This window comes from Scleropages formosus, chromosome 15 (genome assembly GCF_900964775.1).
Source record: "Scleropages formosus chromosome 15, fSclFor1.1, whole genome shotgun sequence".
NCBI lineage: Eukaryota > Metazoa > Chordata > Actinopteri > Osteoglossiformes > Osteoglossidae > Scleropages > Scleropages formosus.
This window is the reverse complement of record NC_041820.1, coordinates 5,895,311-5,909,547: the sequence shown is the minus strand read 5'-3', so window position 1 is coordinate 5,909,547 and position 14,237 is coordinate 5,895,311. Positions and strand designations below refer to the sequence as shown.

At 50.8% G+C, this 14,237-nt stretch overlaps 1 protein-coding gene across 8 annotated transcripts in view; it reads right to left on the bottom strand.

The window, feature by feature from the left end:
* Nucleotides 1-14,237, bottom strand: part of LOC108941420 (AT-rich interactive domain-containing protein 1B-like) — a 115,748-nt gene that overhangs the window by 74,085 nt on the left and 27,426 nt on the right. For all 8 annotated transcript variants that reach the window (XM_029258501.1, XM_029258503.1, XM_029258505.1 and 5 more), the window contains one exon: nucleotides 5,791-5,904. In XM_029258501.1, the coding sequence (XP_029114334.1) occupies nucleotides 5,791-5,904 (114 nt within the window). The remainder of the gene's footprint in view (nucleotides 1-5,790; nucleotides 5,905-14,237) is intronic.

Genomic DNA, 14,237 nt, shown 5'->3' with positions numbered 1-14,237 from the left:
ACCAGTTCTAAATGGACCCCTTCACCCCACTGCGGCCAGCTGACAAACACCCATGAATTAATACATACATAAATAAAGCAAAACTTGAGGATTGACAGGGAAGCGCAGCTGCCGAGCAGCTCGGTGCCCGAGGGCCCCTGTCCAAGGCGGCTGGGACCCAGAACTCCCCGTTGGAGCCACGGTCTGTGGACTGCCTCAGACCTCAGTCAGGACGAGCGCGTCTGCTGGCTGGGTGTGTGTTTGTGTGTGTGTGTGTTGTTCACCACATACTGCAGAAAGATCTGCAGCTGCAGATGTAACCAGTAACTGCCGCTCGGTGCTCATGAAAAATGCATACATGTGGACGTTTTGGGGGGACACCCAACAAGACCACACACACCTCCTGAATAAGGACCCCCCATAAAAAAAATTCTTCCCAATTCTTCCCACACTGTCCATATTACCAATCATACCAGTCCACGTTCAAAAGACACAGGGAGAAACTCTATAGAACAAAGCAGGGATTTCCCAGCATCCAACACACCACCAGCTTAGCAGCAAGTTTAAAACGGCCCCCTGGGGACCTGGCTGCTACACCCTGGACCACAACGCACGCTACATTAAACATAAGCGTCAACCAAACCATAAATAAGACACATGGTCCATAACTCCACAACTCGCAGCAGCACATCTCCAAAAACCCAAAAGACATGCATCCATTTCTAAACCAATCAAAATGTATTAACACCACCCTTTATTCAGGTGACACCCCATCCAAGTGTCTTTCTTACTCAATTTTACAACCAATTACCCATTTGCACCGCCAGATAAGTTTCACTGCATCAACTCAAGAGTACATATAAATCACAGCTATTAGAGCAGGAGGAAGTGGGATTTGAACCAGGAACCCTCAGACTGCAAAGTGATGCTCCTAGCAAATATTTTACACTTGCCATGGCTGAAAAGTTCAGGCCAAACTGCCAAAATGTGCCTAAGGTTGACACGAAATAAGTGCAAATGAATGATTGTTTTGTCGAAATAAAAACTAGTCATCTGTAGCGATAACAATAATGTGACGAGCAGGTGATTAGGAACGTTCGCTGCTGAGCTCATGCATATCTTTCCGAGGAGACCATTAGCCGCTCCGTTGCCATGGCAACGCCAACAGTAAGCCCAACTTCAAAGGCAGATGTAATTTCAGACTTCCAACAGCCAGAGGGAGTGGTGAGAATACTGTGCTCGGGCCTTGGCAGCTGACGATGAATTATAAAAATATCCAGGAAGGTTACGAGGTGGACCGTACCAAGCGCTCTCCTCTCCCAGGGGTGGGGCCGTACACGGCATGCGCAGCTCGTCCTCTTCCCGAGAGGCGCCAACTGTGCTCAGCCCGTCAATTTTCACACGCATGGAGGGTGGGGGGGGTGCTGGGATGCCGTGGGGTGGTATGGTGTCAGCGGTACTGTGCAAAGTGGTGCACAACTCCCAGGAGAAACACAAGGACAGATTTGGGGGCGGGTGTAGTACCAAGCGGGGGGGGGGTAAAGTACCCACCCTGGCAATGTGTCTCTCCTCCCCTCGCTCCTGTCGGAGGCACAATGAGCGATGAGGTCCCTGCGCCTCCTCCTGACTCATTTCCATCCCTGGATTAATTAAGACTGTGCATTACAGCCCGCAGACACGCAGCGAGCCACGGCGCGTTCTCTCACACACACACACACACACCCCCAAATGCTGGGCAACAAATCCCTGTACAGGCTAAGTGTGTGTTTGCATGCACGCGCGCCTGTGCTGGGGGTGGGTGGGTTTATTTTGTTTCTGCAGTGAACCAAAAAAAAAAAAAAAGTTGCGCTCTTTCGCACACACCCCCACATGCATAGGGAAAGATGGGTAAAGATCAAGCTGCGGACTCAGCAATCATCTGTCAGCAGTGACCGTTAGATCCGTGATGGTTCAACACTATAAGAGCCATTTATCTTGTAATTCCCATGTTCGTGTTGCTTATGAGCGGTTGACTAGGACGGCAGCATAAGGGCAGCTGTGTGTGTTCCTCTACGCTGCACTTCTCACACTGCTGTCAGTTGCACAAGGCATCGGTGTGTGTGTGTGTGTGTGTGTGTGTGTGTGTGTGTGGTGACCAGAGACAGCCCGCCGCAAGCATTCCTGCTTCCTCGCATTGCCCGCGATCGACAAGAAGCAACTACAGCCAGTTTCCTCTGCAGCCACGGCTCCAAACCCACGCAAGAGTGTGCGCGCACGCGACTCCCCTAGAGCATCGCGGAGATCTGTCAGGGGCCGGGTGGGTGGGGTGCCGGTGCAACTGCAGCCTGTTTGTATAAAGGGGCTCCAGTGTCTCCTCCGGCTTGACGCTCCAGCAGGAAAAGGGAACGTGATGCCAAGGTCTTCAAAGCGCCCTTTCAAGTCGACGCGCTCCGCTGCATCCCGTCCCCAAACATGAAAGACCGCAAGCTGACATGCCGTAGCAGCCATTCCTCCGTAATTAATTTTCATATACAACTTACTGACAGGTGCCACTTACTCAGGCTATTCACTGTCATTTCCCTGCTAATAATTGTGTGCAGTATCAGAGTGTATGGATCCTGGGGAGTGCAGCCCCTTCGGGACTCCTCTGTGCGCGTCTGCTGCTGAAAACACACGCCACCCATTACAGTTTTAACTCGTTCAACACACACTCCTATACATAGCAACTGCCATCATCATCTTTTTCTGAATGAGGGTCACCAGTACAGGCTAGAGTAGAAGGATACTCCTGGGATTCCAATATGGGAGACCAAGGCAATAGGAACATATGGGGGCATCTCACACACACAGTAGGTTATAGCTTGCCATTCTCTGCACAGGATTAGCTAGTACACATAGGTACTTCCCTTCTGAATGAACTCATCTCCATTTGCGCTCCGAAACAAACTTGATTCCCAAACAGAGACCGACACACTCAACGACGCCCCAGGTTATGAAATCGGCCAATATTCCGAAACTAATGGCCACTTGCAAGGAGCTTTTCCCCCTCCATGGCTGCACAAACACGCTTAATTGTTGCAGAGCATCAGCGGCAGCACAGCGTTTCCCGCTGAATCATTTATGCGGAGGGACTGTGAGCAGACCAGATGCCAAAAACAAATTAAATTACAAAATCCTTAAGTGTTCATCTAAAACGCCGAGCAAGGTTCCAATTCACAGAGACGTCTCGCAAGCGGCTCCTCGGACTTCCTGGTTCGCGGGCAGCCCAAGGCCAATGGGGAGAAGCGCTCCGTCCTGGCAAAAGCACGGGCGTGATGACGGAGGATTGGCCCGCTAATCCCATGACCTGCGCCCACCGCAGCCCATTTACGTTGCCGTGGCACCGCGCTCAACAGCAAAGTCCCGCAACGTTCCGATACCAAATTGCCTCCAGTGTCAGGAGCAGAAGGAGCACCATCCAAAATGACGGGAGCAAGGAAATGCGTGTTTACGCGCCTTGTTCTGATCTCACGCGCCGGGAACGCGTCTGCTCTCGCCGGCAAACTCACGAGGGGGATAAAAGACCTTTGGTCCTTGAAGCCAGACAAGCACATGATGTGCAGCACGGAGCCTCTGAAAGCCGTCGGTATCAAATCGCGCTCGGGCTTCCAACGGGCCCAGGGCACCTGTAGCAACGGTGAGCCAAGCAGAGATAACGGCAGAGCTCGGCCGAGCGCAGGCAGCGCTGCTCCAGTTTGCTCTGCTGCTGACAAAGCGGATCTGAAACCATCCTGCTTGCATGCATTTGTATGTTTCCCAGCCACATGGAAGGGATGATACAGTGCTGAAAGAGGCTGTACACTGCAATCAATAACAAAAATACATCTTACTCTTATTATCGTTACCAAGATTACAATTACACTTACGGCATGGGGAAGGGACATGGGGCGGAGGGCTCGAGCTGCCGATCCCGGAGTTAAGCTGATCTGATCCGTCCCAAACCGGCAGCAGCCCGCATTACAGCCCAGTGTTTCTCTTTATTAAAATCATAAGAGGGCAAGGAAATCCTATGCCATGCATGAAAATGGCGTCTCGTCAAAGAGTTGTGAGCGTCTTCCCTTCATTTTAAGCTTGCCATCAAACTGTGTACCGGGGGGTTGGGGGGGGGGGGGGGGGAATCACAGATTAGAATCTAGCCCATACGCTCCTCAAACTGGAAGGAATCCAAACACACGAGGCCCTCAGGCGACGCTGGGATTAAAGTAGCAGAATTCAAATAAATCTCCCGACCACTCGTAGCAATCACACTTTGGGAAGCCCACTGACACATCAATACAAACTTAATTTCCAAAAATCCTTTCATGAGCGAGTTGGGAAGGAGGAGGGGGTAGAGCGTGTACCAGCGTGAGAGGGAGGAGAGGGGTGCCGAGTGCTCCCCTCCGCTCTACCCATCTCGGAGGCGCGGAGAGAGCAGCAATGCCACATCCTAATTAAACCAAATTACTGTGCGAGCTGGAATCCGGCATTGAAATTCCCCATGTACACCTTCGCCGTTATGCTTGGCCTCGCTAAATGTCCTCAATTACTCCTCAAGTCAACCTCTCTAATGATTTTTATCTTTCCGAGTGCAGGGAGGGCGGCAGGGGGATGGAACGGGGAGCCGTCCTGCTAGCGTGGCAAAGCTTACTCTAAACGTGCCCTTTTCAGACAGCGCAGCCAAAACAAAGACGCGCCGCTCTAACGTGCCCATTAGCTTCGAAATGACTGGTGAAACCTACTTCGCGCTCCTGGAACGGGAGAATCAAACGCCCCGCAATCCTGATTGGACCAGAGAGCATAAGCCTCATCAAGTGAAAGCGCTCTCCTCCAACCACTCGCTGACAGCTCCGGGCTGCAACGGGCCCCATTCGCCGCGGCTGGCCTAACCAATGGCTCCTCTCATTGACTCCGCCGATGTGGATCCCGCAAACGCGATGTCAATCGAGTAAGAGCACAAGGTCCCCTCAGCAGCGGAGAGAAAACGTGTGAGCGGTGGCGGTCGTGAGGATGAGTGGGGCTCTCCAGCTCGCCGTTACAGGGAGGGAGGGAGGGAGGGAGAAGGAGGGGCGATGCCCTACATGCGCTATGTAATTCTAAATGACAGTTAATGCATTTTAGGCAGAAGCCACGCTGCCGAATTCAGTGCGCTGACAACCCCCCCCGCGGTACTGTGCAACCGAAGGCAACAAGCACAAGGTACCATGGACTCCTCTGAAAGCACAACCCAGACGCCGCACAGCTTGCATTTCAACTCTGAGAGGTTCTCGGTGCGAGGCGAAAAATTCAAGAGAAGCTGGAGGTGCAGAGCTCAGCAGAAAGCAGACACCTGTGGGATGTTGCTTGGCGTAACCAAAGGGAAGGAGGTAGACACACGGGTCGGGCCAAGAGGACGGCGTTAAGAGGAAACAGCCACCGCGTGGACTGACCAGCCTTTTGGGCAAAGGGAAAGATATTCCTTGTGGATCCATGACCAGTGTTTTGGGGTGAGATGGGATGTTAAGAAACTCAACTGGGCAATTTTGGAGAGAGGATTTCGTAGTTTGACGAGGGCTGTCCACCTGCCCCCAGGCCTCCTCGTTTCAACAGCTCCAGCGGAAACTAGCTCCAGTCGTGAGGACTAGAGCACATGTGATGCTTGTGCAGGACAGCACACAAGGTTTGTTGAAAGAAAAATGAATGCAGAATCAATGAAAACAAAGACGCATCCCATCAAAAATCACGAGTCCCACTCTCGGTGAGGTCAAGGGTCGCTCGCACCACAGCGGGTGCCGGCTTCACCCGATGTGAGGGTTTCCAGGGGCTGCCTATACTCACAGGAAGGCTGGATGGTCTCTCCTGTTGGATCAAGCCAATCTCCTCATGCTCGGGCTGCCCGGGCGCCAAGGGAGCTTGGGTTGTCCGATTCCCATAAATCTCCTGTTGGCTCTCCTGAAAAAAGAATGCTAGAGTGAGTATCTGGGAGGTGTGGAGAGGAGAGAGGTGAAAAGAGGGAAAAAAAGAGGAAAAAAAAAAGTTTGCATTTTAATAAACAAGGTGCCTGAATCAACACCAGACTTCAGCTGCGGGGGAACCCCTCGTATCTCAAAGTGGTGAATAGAGGAAAGAACCGGAAAGCACTGGTCTTTCTCCACACAGACAGGCATTCGCAAAATGGTCCTCATGAGTTTATTATGCAGATTTGGAGCAGGCCTGAAACAGATCATCTATCTGAAATGATATGCAGATTCGTACCACATCTTAGCAGAAACTGGGGAAGTGCAGGTCCACAGGCAAAGCTGCTTCTCCCCACTGATATTTCTGACGGCGCTCTAATGAGTTTGGTCCTCGTCACTCGGTGGGGCTTTAGGACAGCAGAGACACGAGCTGCCACGTAAAATGCAAAATGCGAGTCCTTGAGTTTGTAACGGCTGCTGTCAAACAATGTCACACGTGGTGCAATGAGAGAGGTGAACACTCCAAAACTGTGAAACAGCACAAACAGCAGCTGGAAAGTAATGGAATTTTTTGCTTCTAATAAACAAACATTTTTGTGCAAGCTAGCAAAAAAAAAAAAAAAAAAAAAAAAAAGGGGGAAAGTTCCAAGTCTTGACATAGTCTTGACATGGTCCTGATGAGCTGAACGCAGCCAGAAGCAGCAGCCAAGAGGCACAAGGCAACAATTACGGAATTGTCTGGATGGCTTCATGGCCAGAAGTGATTCGGAGGAAAGACAACTCAGCAACGGACGCGATGTCTTGAAACAACTCCAACACCGCAGACAGACAAAAACGGGACTTGCTATTCAATGTGTGTCAAGTGGCTCTTCTCTGCCCAGTGCTCTCCTTTGGGTGGCAATGTGGCTCCGGTCCCTGGTGACTTGTTTTTCGGACCCAATGTTGGGGAGGGTTGGAACCCAGGGGTATGGATAGTCTCGATGATCAGAATGCAAGCCCAGCCCCACCACAGAGTCTGTGGCCAGAGGGGTGGGGGTGTGTGTGTGTGTGTGTGTGTGTGTGTGTGGCCAGCCCAAGGAAGGGAGAGGACCCCCAGTGCCCATGTCAGACTACTTGGCCAGACAGGCAGAATCTCACTGCTGGGCAGGAACACTTCACACACACTCAAATCAACCCTGCGCCTCTTCATTTGCAGACATCACTATGTAAACAGGACTGGTGTGCACGTAAAACGTGGTAAAAGTGCAAACATTACACACAGACAGAAGAGAAACCGTTCAGTCCTGCCCTATCAGTAATCACGTGAAATAAGATCAAATTAATAAAAACACACACACACACACACACACACACACACACACACACACACAAAGTGGTGCTCGGCCGTGACTGAATTCTATGGAGTCATGAAAGAGCTGAGGCGCCACCCTGAACCCTTGCGCCACGTGGCTAAAGGGTAAATAAAAACTAGTGGAGCTAACAGTTTCCCCTGGCGTGGGACACACGAGGTGCTTGGGAAGTGGGGCGTAGAGAGAACGAGAGAGAGGGGCGCGTGCGCGCACACACACACACGCAGAGGGCCTTTTAAAGCACCATTAGTTGGCCGGGCTCTGCAGCGTCCCCGACAGCGGAATGACAGAAAACTCATTGGCCTTAATTACGCTGACAGGAGGAGCGGCCGCCACGCGCACAGACCTGGACTCGCGCAGGCAAAAGGCGCGAAGAAGTAGTCTTTTGAGAAGAGCTCACGCACGGCACGCTCCGAGTGCTTTAACAGCACAAGGACATTCCCCCACCCCGCCAACCCCAGTTTAAGTTTATTCACTCTCATTTTCACGCGAGTGAACTATGCCGTGGCTCGGTAAGGAGTCGGGATCTTCCCCAGAAAATGTCTTTACATCTCAAACGTGACGTTTCCTCCGAGCAAAGCGGAAGAAAATTATCGGTAACACGAACGTACAGCCTAGGAGTGCCGGCAAACATCTGAGGGCTACGAGACACGTTGAGCACGGACCCATAAAAATATTAGTAACACTGAGTGTAATCACACTTACTGTTACATGAGCCAGATTCGAACCCATGATCAAACCCAAAGCCCAGAGATGATAGTAATAAAGCAGGTGTCGTGTCCTACGAGTGTTTGTGTACTGCTCTGTGTATCTACTGTTCTTGGGTGTATTTTTTTGTCCTGTACTCGTCTCGCACTGCTGTGTATTTGCACTTCATGTAGTCCTGCGTACCAGTCCTGTTTTGCACCACGGTCTTGGACAAACGACATCTCATTCCACTGGGTTGGGGGGCTGGGTTTACAGCTCTTCCTCCACCACTCGTACCCAGACTCAATGAGGCCATGTGGTGCTGGAGCCAGAGGTCAGATGGTGGAGTGCAGAGACATCCAGCTGAGGGGTACAACTGGCCAGAGGGTCACAACAAGTGGGATCAAGCCCCCCCCCCCCCCCCACACTGCCATACAGTGATAACCCCCCTCCACAAAAGCAGCAGTATAAAGCCAAAAATACCTGCTGTCTACCCCGCCGTGAGAGGATGACGCCAGAACTAGCAGTGCCGTCCTTGGCCGTTCTTTACAGTCACTCCCCCCCCCCCCCCACACACACACACACACACACACACACACACACACACACACACACACACACCAAAATGAAACATTTACTGAGATCCATGTGCCCACTGTGGTGAATGCCCTGGTAAAGGTCTATGACGGAGGAGCTCACCACCACCATGACGCCATCCCTTACTTCTGCTTTCGCAGAGGCAAGTGGTTAATGCTTCCCTCTCGTTAAAGGGTTAGCTTCCTCCTGAAAGGGATGGAGCAATTTGCAGTAGCGTAGTGGCGAGACGAGCCAAGATGAAAAATTGAAATGATATTTTGAGAAGCATGTGAAAATTGCTTCTTGTGCCCCCTTTTCCATTATTTCGTTGCGTTTTCGGAGAAACCCCAAATCGAGTTTACGGGGGTCGGCGCGACAGACGCGAAGCAGACCGCATGGCCCAATGAGCCCCGGCGAACCCTGACGCCTCGCACGCACACACATGCACGCACACACAAAAACATACACTTACGCCTGTCTTTTGAAAGGCTTCAGCGTGCTGTAATGGAACAGGTGCAGAAGAAAATAAGTTTGAAGTACACAGGGGACACCACAATCTGACAGTATTAAATTACATCAAGCTGGCTCACAGCACAGCATAATATTTGGTAATACCGCGCAGGAATAGTAATCGTAAGTGATGTGGCGGCCAGGGGGTGAGGGGGGGGGGGTGTTCACAAAGGCATCAGCTCATATAACAGGGAGGGGCGGAGGCACCTCCGGCTCAACGACAAATGTTCCCATTGCAAGACGTGGCGGACACCCCCCCTCGCCGAATAGCCCTCCGTGACTACCAAACAAATTAGTCACTCTCACCTTTAGACGGAGATCTCTGCCAAATCTGCCACTAATTCCATTAATATTCATTAAAAATTAAGCTTAATTGCGCGTCTTTAGAATGCGCCGTGGACCCCATGCCTTTCCAAGGCCCCCAAGGGCAGCGCTTTTGGGTTGTACTGTGCAAATCTGCGTGTGCGCGCGCACGGGGTGAGGGGGTGTACGTGGCACCTGAGAGGGAGAGCGCGAGTGCCCCCTGCGGCGAGGGGTACAGGACACAGAGGCAGGACACGGTGCCCCAACGTGCCATTTGTTTCCAGCGCGATATTTTTAGCTCAGAGGCACAGCATGAAAATCCAATATTTTCCAAACACGGCACAATGCGAAAAAAAAAATAACGGGCACCGCGTTTCTGGGAAGATGACAGATAACGAGGACGGAAGTGGGAGATGCAGGACATGCATATTCATAAGAGGCGCCCGTCATTAACTATGTGCCGCGCCACTGTAACCGCAGCGTTCACAAAGTTGCACCGTACCAAAGGACGCGGGGAAGCCGTTAGAACCGCGGTAAAGGGCCCTCGCCAACAGGATTTGACAAAACAAAAATCAGGCTTAAGCCCTTAACAGACACAGCACACTGTTCTACAGTGAAAACACAATGACATCACACACACACACACACACACACACACACACACACACACACACACACGTTTGTCAATATCACTTAGTGCTCATAAAAAGCTGTTTACATTTAAATTTACTCATTTAGCAGATGCTTTTCTCCAAAGCAACGTACATCTCACGGAAAACACAATGTGTGTATTACATTAGGAGAACGCCATAGCTGCAGACATGTGATCCTTAAGTGCACTTAGTTTGTTTCCACCATATGAAGTAATGCTCATGAATATGATGTTTATTACATTTTATACTGTTACTAATTTTGCTTGAAAGGCCTGCAAGTAGCGTGATGGCTAAGCACTTCATGTGTGTCCTTCAATCGGCCAAGAGCCCATCCATCTCTCACACACACACACACACACACACACACACACACACACACACACACACACACCTCCTCCTGATCTCTACTTTTAAACCAGTTGCTGCAGCAGCATTAAAAACCCCCCATCCAGAGGTTGCAACACACAAAAAACATCACTCACCCCATCCAAAACCAACAAAAATGTGACCAGAGAGTTTTGTACATTCTGTCAAGCAGTAAAGCACTGCAACACAATAAATCGAAAAGTGTGACAACATGGAGATGGGGTACGGAAAAAAGCCACTCCGAAAATCGTGACGACACTTGCGCTCCTTCCCCTTTTTTTGCGGGGCTTAAACACCAAGTGGAGGCGGAGGAAGGTGATCGTCTCGCCGTCGGGGAGGGTAATCTCCGGGCCGGCACCCGGTAGCAGCACACATTTAGAGCGCTCCGATAAACTTCGCCATTAAGAAGGTCACGACAATTAAAAGCATCCGCCACAAACGACGGCGTCAAAACCTTTCACGCAGACAGCTCCCGCTTATCGCTAGGCACCCCCCACCCCCCCTCCGTCCCACACACAACCCCCCCACCCATCCAGGGCTACTTTTATTACCCAGTTAATTAAGGGAGCTCTTTGCTAATATTCAAATGCTGACCAATTAATGACGATGAACTTTGAATGGCCTGCCTTTTCCGCCGGACGGCCGGCTGTCCTCCGGCGAGCTCGGCCCGCTATCGCCTGCTGATTAAAAACGGCCGTGTGGGGGAGTCCGATGTGCCCGGCCGCCCGCCAAACACTACGCCATTTTAATTAACCTTGTGTAATTTGAATACTGCGGGACGGCCTCGAGAGGAGAGGAGATGCTCCAGCGGCAGCTGCTAAGTCACGCCACTGCTGCATCCACGCGGTGGCCGAGAAACATCTCTCACCGTACCGTTTCGCCTTTCGATGAAGTCTTGGAGAAGATGGCGGAGCCAAACGCACTCCATTCCGTCACCTCGACCCCATTTCGACGTCATCTTGAGGAAGGCACCGCGTTGCCTCTGCTCCGAAGAGATGCGCATTTAGCCTACAGCAACACCTGGGGGGAACTACAAACTGTGGAATTGTGGGAAATTTCCTTGGCAGGACCCAGCACTCCCTAGATTGCCACTTGTCCTCTGACACCAAGGAGGCTGGGGTTCAAGCAGTTGTTGTCCGGTACCGAGGGCAGAGGGCCACCACTTTCAGGTGCCAAGACAGACACTTAAATTAACCTTGTGCGACTCAAATAATACATAATGTACACATTGTATTTTCTATGAGTTGTACATCACTTTGGATAAAAGGGACTGCTAAATGAATAGATGTAAATGTAATGTTAATGAATATTATGGGACACACACACACACACACACACACACACACACACACACACACACACACACACACACACACACACACACACAAAATGAGCAATTTAGAGTGACCAATCCATCCGACACGTCTTTGGACCATGAGAAGAAGCCCATGCAGATTGAGCCATACTGGACTCAACACCCAAACACAAAATGCAAGAACTGTGACCCAGCACTCCTTCCAGCTCGCATTCCCTCAAACGTCACAGGTAAAAACAACATACCAAAGAGACAGACTAAGCATTCACAACAAAAAGTATAACAAGTGATGACAAATTTGATCTCCAGCACTGTGACAGGTAACAGGTTTGAATTCTGCCCTTTCTGAAAAGTTTAATTCAGATAATGCTTTCCCAGAAACTATCCAGCTGTTTGGTTTATTAAAATTATTTGAATATGTAATTACTTCACTACTAGTAATTTAATGTTGTACATTAACAAAAATGCTTAGGTGCAGTGATTTTTTTTTTTTTGCCCTATCGGAAATTAACCCAAACAATATTCTCCCTTAGGGTGACCCAGCTCACAGCCGAACCAAAGGAAGATAAACCGCAGGGCTGGAAAGATCCAAGACACGAGATTGGAAGACGACGCCCCAGATGCGAGCCCAGATTAGACCGTTCCTTTGCGCTCACACTGCATCGCACGGAGATAAGAGAAGGGCATGAGAACCAGGGGTGAATGTGTGACTGTTGGGAAGTGTGGGCCACAGAGCACGACAAAAGACTCTTTCTGCTCCATCTTGTCCCACCAGCAAGTCTCCAGGGCAGGAGGGAGGGAGGTCGCTTTCATGGCCTGCCACCTCATCACCTCACAGGTGGATCTCCTCAGTGGTGCCAGATGTTAATTTTCTGGAATGAGTACATGTTTAAGCCCTGAAAAGTCTTGCTCGACGCTGCAGCCCGGTACGTCGGTGCTGACAAGGGTATGGAGAAATACTTCAGGAGCAAAGCTGCATTATGTTCTTACAGAAATCCTTCACACCAGACATCAGCAGGAGGTCAGACTTCCTACTCTTGTGGATGAAGGGCGAAGAGGAAGAAGGGGGGCATTAATGCAGGAAATGTGCAGGGGGACCCTCTCCTGAGGAACCAGTTCACCTCCAGCAACGTGGCCTCACCTTCGAGAAGAAACGGGCGGGAGGGCAGCGTGCGCCAGCGGCTCCGAGATCACCATATCGTCACGGGGCAAACGGGTCAGCAGAAGCTGCCTTCGTAATCTCTCAATCTGGAGCTGCGGCTGGAATCAGCAGAATCGATTTCGATCTGCCGCCCACTCAGACCGTAACTGGGAGATTGGGGTCCGCTCATGCTCATTAGGAGAGCCCTCAATGCAGGGGGCCCCCCCCGTTGTCCACGGCTACCAAGCTGTCCTTGTTTCAGGGAGACCGCACAGCTGCCACGAGGCAGATACAGAGAACGGGCGACCTCCTTGCCAGTTAGCAGCGGCGTGGCAACAACAGGCCGACTGCTAATTATAACAACCATGTCAATGGTGCCCATTACCTCTCGATCCCAGAAACACATTCGAGGAATATGGCAAGTTTCTAGAGTGCCAGAGCTCGTTTTATTCTGACATGTTTGTTCATCCCCGCAAACTTCATTACGTCCAATACTATTTTCCATGTTCAGAAACGTCCAATTAAACGTCCGCATCTATGACCGGTGGGCTGCGCGATAAAATTCTCGTTTTAAGCTCTTTGCTTTTTCATCCTCAAGACGCACACAGACCACTGATGCTTCCTGAATTCAAATAGCCCTGCAGTGGCTCATCTGCATGTGCCCTTGTAGGCGGCCAAAAGAAGTGACTTAATACAGCTGATTTTATTAAAGCAATAGGTCTTGGAGGAGCAGAGAGCGCAAGTGAGGAAACGCTTGGCGATGCAATACAGGAGAAGGGTTGCACAGACCTGATTTCTGAGTTTTTTGGATATAAATTAGCATACTTCCCCCCCTGCCACCATCTCGAGAGAAACTCCAACTCCCAGAAACCTTTGACCTGCCCGCCTACGCCCCCCCAACCTCCCCAGAGCATCGCCCGCCCCCGTGACCACAGTCGTGACGCACAGCCAACCGACCACCCCCTTCCCTTTGGCAAGCCTCACCGCTCAAATTCCATTTATTCCTACGGCACAGGCTGCCAGTGGAGGTCATTCAAAACAAACGGATTCCACTCGCTCCGGAGTGGAAAGAAAACACATGTGCTGCATTAAGAGAGAAGGAAGGAGAAGGAGAAGGAGAAAAAAAAAAAAGCTGCATATATTAAGCAAGAGAACCCCTGCTTCCGCAGGACGTTTGCCTGCTTGTTTTCCCCAGTTTGTGCGCCACCTTTCTGGAACTTACTGTGAAACAGTGGGGGATGACCAGAAAACGCACAACTGTTCATGTAATTCTTTGACCACCTGCTTAATTACACCCATTACTGCCAAGAAGGTAGAGCGCAAACGGTTGGTTCAGCTCAGACCCCTCACTTTCGTGAGGGTCCCACCGTGGAGCTGATCCCAGTTCCACCCCAATTCAGAACTTAGTTTCAACAAGAATTTTAGCAC